The sequence below is a fragment of the Sinocyclocheilus anshuiensis genome, unplaced genomic scaffold (genome assembly GCF_001515605.1).
Source record: "Sinocyclocheilus anshuiensis isolate Anshui unplaced genomic scaffold, SAMN03320099.WGS_v1.1 scaffold1075, whole genome shotgun sequence".
NCBI classification, from domain to species: domain Eukaryota; kingdom Metazoa; phylum Chordata; class Actinopteri; order Cypriniformes; family Cyprinidae; genus Sinocyclocheilus; species Sinocyclocheilus anshuiensis.
In genome coordinates this window covers 1,508,967-1,515,464 of record NW_015544163.1, presented here as the reverse complement: position 1 = coordinate 1,515,464, position 6,498 = coordinate 1,508,967, and the positions used below count along the sequence as shown (strand labels likewise).

The 6,498-nt window shown below is 33.0% G+C and overlaps 1 protein-coding gene across 2 annotated transcripts in view; it reads left to right on the top strand.

Moving 5' to 3' along the window:
- Positions 1-6,498, top strand: part of abca3b (ATP-binding cassette, sub-family A (ABC1), member 3b) — a 66,444-nt gene that overhangs the window by 24,466 nt on the left and 35,480 nt on the right. For both annotated transcript variants that reach the window (XM_016495726.1, XM_016495725.1), the window contains exons 6-8: positions 1,584-1,843; positions 2,128-2,244; positions 3,590-3,710. In XM_016495726.1, coding sequence (XP_016351212.1) covers positions 1,584-1,843; positions 2,128-2,244; positions 3,590-3,710 — 498 coding nt within the window. The remainder of the gene's footprint in view (positions 1-1,583; positions 1,844-2,127; positions 2,245-3,589; positions 3,711-6,498) is intronic.

Sequence of the window (6,498 nt, the reverse complement as noted above, 5' to 3'; positions counted from 1 at the left end):
AATTTTAAATGGTTTAGCCCCTTCTGTACTTCGTGATTTTGTGCATTTTCGCTCTACAGTCTCTGTAAGATCTACTAGATCATCATCTACTAGTGATTGTGTTGTTCCTTTTCGTCATTCTGCCTTTGGGTTATCATCTTTCTCAGTGAAAGCTATTATTCACTGTCTACTCTACCAGAAGACATAAGGATGTGCACATCTATTGACATGTTTAAATTAAAACTAAAATTGTATTTAAAAGCAACTCAAATCTGTAAACACTGATACAGTTGTGGCTTAATTGAACGTTATTTTTATTGTTTTTTGTTGTTGTTGTTTTTTTTGGCTCTGATGGGATGTGTATAAGTATTACTGTATTGTATGTGTTTGTTATTTTGTTCTTATGTCTATCTGTGATTATGATTACCTGCCAAGGGACCGCGGATGAAAACTAGCCATTGGCTAAATTCGGTACAATGCATGAAATGGAAACATTTATGTTAAAATTGTGCATGGTCCCTTTTCAAATAAAGTTTAATAATAATAATTCTGACGGCACCCATTATTTTTCCATTGCTGAGCAAGTGATGTAATGCTACATTTTTCCAAGAGTGAGTCTGTAAATTCATGTGTGCTTAAATGTTGAATTTTTATGCATTAAAATATAGATGATAATTAATAATAATAAATATCATATATTTGATTATTTATTAACAATATATTAATTTTAATATATAACAAAACAGTAACTATTATTATTATAATTAGTTAATAATAACATTTATGGCTGTACGTTTATGGATCAGCCACATTCATCTTCACTGTAAGTGCCTCACTGTAAATTAATTTTTTTCTGTTTTTGTGTAGATTTTGCTCCAAAAAATTGCTCTGCATTTTTCGTAGCTCCCATTTATTTTCAATGTTTTTTTTTTTTCCAAATCATATCCAACTTTTTTGTATGTGTGTGTTCTTATAGCAAGTGCAATGAGTCACCAAGTTTTGTACCATTCTGATGAATTGAAACGGTTTAAAAAAAACAATTTTTTTTTGGGGGGGGGTCTTAAATGACCAAAGACTGAGGTTAAGGTGAGGCATTTACAATTCAATGTTTTTCCTATTTTTTTGAGGATTTGATAGCAAAAATATAAAACGTATAATTTTATTAAAGCATTTACATTCATATTTTTGTTAAAGCATATTAAGTTTGATCTTTTTTTAAGTTTTTTTTTTTTTTTAAGTTAAACTTTTAAAACTGAATAGATTAATACATTTTGTCTCACTAGTAAAATCATATTAACACACATTGTCTTCTCTGGCTTTACTATTGAAACTGTGAGTTTTAACATGTACAGACTGGCCTCATTTACTTGCATTGCATTAACCTCACTGTAACCCAGATTCTTGCTCTTTTAAAGAAAAGGCAGGACAAGTGGAAATTAATATTTGTTGTATCCAACATTAAACCACAAATGCTGTCGATTGAGCTTGTACTTGTACAGAACCCAGAATATTCTCCTCAGTTTATTTGATTCAGTTAAAACCCTCATAAGTTTGACTGAGTGAATCTCATGACTACTGTATGTGTCTCTGGCGTCTCTGGACAGGATATTACCGCGAGGGCTTCCTGCAGGTGCAGCATGCGGTGGACCGGGCCATCATGAAGGCCTACAACAGCACGGCGGCGGCGGCCCTCCTCAAGCGAGCCCAAGTGCTGCTGGCCCGCTTCCCTTACCCAGCGTTCATCTACGACGTCTTCATCCTGGCCATCCAGAACCAGCTGCCGCTGCTGCTGGTGCTCAGCTTCACCTACACCTCTCTGAATATCGTCCGCGCTGTGGTGCAGGAGAAGGAGAGGAAACTGAAGGTACACAAAGATGGGCATGGACGTGGATTCTGTTGCTCTTGATGTGAGAAAGCTCGACTGAGAAAAAAACCCCACTGTATTCTAAAACATACACTAATATTACTATACTATTACTATTACTATTACTAATACAAAACTAATATTTTTTCCCAATAAACATTAACATATAAATGTACAGTACATTTTTTTTATGATAAATGTTATATAGAATTGTATAGTGTATATGTGTGTGTGTGTGTGTGTGTGTGTGTGTGTGTGTGTGTGTGTGTGTGTGTTTTTTGCAGGAGTACATGCGCATGATGGGTCTCAGTAACTGGTTGCACTGGAGCGCCTGGTTCCTCATGTTTTTCCTCTTCCTCTCCATCTCCATCTTCTTTGTTACCGTACTTATCTGCCTCAAGGTAAACACAGGTTATATTTACACTTTGGTTATATGATCTGCTCTTTGTTAGTGCCTAGTGCTACTAGAAATACCACTATACTGTTTGCATCTCTGTGAAAAGTTTTTTTTGTTTTAGCTCACTTGAGACCTGAGAGACAGTTTTTATTTAGAACAAGTTCCACTTGTTGCACAAAAGTACTGGAATGGAGTGTTTTTTTTTAACATTTACATTTTTCCACAGATACACATGGTATAGATGTTTATATGATATGATGATTTTCCTAAATATATTCATTTAGAGTTTTGCTTTAATTAAAAAAATAGATATTTTTTAAAGGTGTTGTTTTAGTATACAGTCAAGACCAATTAATTGACATCCTCAAAAATCGCTGATGAAGTCTCTTTTTTTGCAGTAAGCGTTAGCATATAAAATTTCCATAATTATAAACATTAAATATTATATAATATGGTATGCATAACGCTGCTTATAAATGAAAAGAAATGCGGGAAAAATTAGGAATAATAATTAAAATATAAAACAGTAAATATCCAAGTATGTACATGTATATTTCAAATAAATACTTCTATAAAACTCAAGAATAATACTCAAGACTATGAATTTCATTAGTAATTTGCATGTTAAAATCAAATTAGTTTTTTGCATGTATTATTATGAAATTTGGCAATAATAATAAATTTTTCCATAGCCAAAAAACCCCACTGTATTCTAAAACCATGTCGTGAAGGCGCTGTGTGTTTTGTTGTGAAAGCGAAACTACTTTGTTTGGCCTTCCAAAAGAGGGCGATATCTGCTTCGTCATGCCTGGAGCTGATCCGTGCTGGTCGCTGAGGAAATACATCAACTTTGCTCTGTGGATGGTCGGATCGGCTTTCACCGTTGACGAAGCGGAGTCGAATCCGCCGGCCGCTAATGTTCTTTTTAGCAGCATCATATGACCCCTTTAAGTATGCACATGTATAATTAAAGTAAATACTTAAAAATAATACTCAAAACTATACAGCCGTTTTCTTTCATTAGTAATCTGCAAAAAATTTGGCAATAATAATAATGATAATAATAAATTCTCTAAAGGCAAAAAAGTGATTTTGTTTAATGTATGTTTAATGTAAAAATGTATTGATATTTTCATTTACAACTTTCTGTAAACCAAATTGTAATTGAAGGCGTGCAATGAATGGTTAATAGATTTACTAAGGAATCCGAATCATTAAGTACAATGAGAATCATAATTGTTAAATTCCTTACGATTCCCATCTGAAAAGTACACTGTTTTCTAGTTTTGCCAAACAGTCGTATGTAGGTTATGTATGTAATGTAACGTTAAGTGTTGTTTCTCTGTCAGGTGAGTCCTAACGGAGCGGTGTTGACCTACAGCGACCCCACGCTGGTGTTTGTCTTCCTGCTGGTGTTTGCCGTGTCCACCATTAACTTCAGCTTCATGATCAGCACCTTCTTCTCCAGAGGTGACTTCTCCATCTCTGCTCTGTGAATGTGTGATTACTCTTGTAATTGTCGTTACACTGTATTCTCTGACAGTGTATACTGTATCTACAGCCGTTTAATCAAGCGGCATTACTATGGTGAGAAACAAAGCCTCATAATCAAAGGCTGGAGATAGTAGAACAAAGAGAAAGCAGAGGTGACTAAAGAAATGAAGGCACAAAATGGGACATATTTGCTATGTTTTTGGCTCCGTACATGCACAAACAAAATGAGCTGCGTTTAAACTTGACTCTTACAAAGCTTTCAGAAATCAGCTCTCCTTTGTCCATAACCTGTGCTACTTTTTTCTTTTCTCTGCCAAACAAAAACCTTCGATTACCGCAAACTGTGTGTAAAAGCAGCTGAGGAAAATGCTCAGGTTGCAGTTATTGACCCTTTTTGATGCTAGAAATGCTTTCAGTGAGTGAAAGCAGGAGTCGTGGCTGTACTGTTGTGTTTGATTGGTGGCTCTCAGGTGAGCTAATAATAAGTGTAGATGTGTAGATGTGCTTTAAGAGCAGATTCATAACGCTTTAACTTCAACCTGATGGGAGGAATGAATAGGAAATCAGATGCGCTTTGGTGTTTTGTGCATTTAGTTTCATTTAGTTTCATTTCATTATTGTGTTCGCAACTGACTGAACTGGCCATTTCACCGTCTGTGGTTTTGAGTTTAAGCTGTTGTTCAGCAAAAAATCTAAACTCAGTCATCATTTACTCAAGAAATATGCAAAAATCATGATTTTTGTAAGCTGATAATTTCCATACAATTAAAGTGGACGGTGACCACAAAATGATTTCTTATTGAATATTTTTGACCTTGTTTTCCAGTACAAATATAAAAAAACTTAAATCACGATTTACTTGAGAAACAAAAGGACTTAAGTTTTCTGAAAACAAATAAATAAATAAATTACCATGAGCAAATATTTGTCAGTTGGGAAAGAACAATTTTTGTATTTTCCTTTTGAATTAACTTTATATTTCTAACCTCATATTTTGTCTTGTTTTAAGTACAAACTCACTTAAATTTGATGCTTTTTTCAGAAAATGAGACTTAGTATTTTTGTCATTTAAGGCTTCAAAAAGACAAAATGGTACATGGATTTTTTTTTTTTTTTAATGTAGAACCAGACAAAAATGTAGCTTCTGTTTGCTGAAATAACATGCCTTCTGCTCTTACTGTCCCATCTTGTTCAGATTTCTGTGTTTTAAAACCCGGCACGACACATTTAATGAGGTGCTCAAATATGCTGATGCATTAATAAAGTCATGAAATGATTCCTTTTATGGGCAGATTTGAAAACATTTCAGGCACTAAATGGTGACACATAGCATTATGTGTAGGAGGAAAGGAGGCAGTGTATGTCTGTAAAATGCAGCCTCAGGCAGGAAATGTAATATCATATGTTGTCCTGTGTAAAAAATCAGCTGACACTCTGTGCGTTTAAGAGAAATGTTTGCTTGTTTGGACTCAAGGCAAATGCTTTGGTTGACCGTAATATTGTTCATGGTAGATTTACCTATTCATATGATTCATGCTTCATTTGCCTAATGCAACTTGGTTAGCTTTTCATGTCAAAGATTATGAAATAATCCGTTTCTGAAATAATCTGAATGTAAGAGAGTGTTCATATACTTTCATTTCATCACAATAGTAAAAACAAAAGAAGTACTTGAAGCTAATTTAGGACTATTAAGGTTTTTTTTTTTGCATTTTTGTGCAAAATACAATATAATAAATTTTTGTAAAAAAGTACAAATAATTGTATTTTTTGTGTATTTTATGTTTATTTTTTATTTGAATGTTATTATTTTTGTTCTTTATTAATGTATTTGTATTTTTATTAATGAATTAATGAATTTATTTATTGAACTGTATTTTATTCATTTATTTTTTAGTTTTATTTATTTACATTCATTTTTATTTATTTAATTTAAAATTAAAATCAGTGCAACAAATACTACCAAACCGTTTAATTACAATTTCATCTCTTTTTTTGGATTACCGGTGCAAAACAATTAAAAACTCTTAATAATCCTAAAATTTTTATATCTTCCTTGTCCCTCTGGGGTCTTTTGGGGCCCTGGAGAAGTTTTGACATGCCCTGACATTTGTGCTTTTTTCAGTTGCTTATAAACATTTTAATGGCTAAAGTAACACTGTAATCAGCACAAACTGGGCTACAATAATATGTGAGCAGCATGTATGTACGTGATTGTGTTTTTGAGAAAACAACATTTATGCGTGCTAAGTGAAAAACTAAAATTTGAAAGTCACTGAAATAAGGCCATAAAACACCTACAGAAATTTGTTTTTTTCACAAGACTTTTGAGAACTGAAGTCTTGAACTGTAGTGTTTTTGCTTCAAAATTATGTGAAAATCATCTTACTCATTCACAGAAAACAATATATTGATTTAAATTTTCTAAGACCACTGACATTTGTGCTTTTTTCAGATGCTTATAAACATTTTAATGGCTAAAGTTTAATAACACTGTAATCAACACAAACTGGGCTACAATAATATGTGAGCAGCATTTATGTACGTGATTGTGTTTTTGAGAAATCAACATTTATGCATGCTTAGTGAAAAACTAAAATTTGAAAGTCACTGAAATAAGGCCATAAAACACCTACAGAAATTTGTTTTTTTCACAAGACTTTTGAGAACTGAAGTCTTGAACTGTAGTGTTTTTGCTTCAAAATTATGTGAAAATCATCTTACTCATTCACAGAAAACAATATATTGATTTAAATTTTCTAAG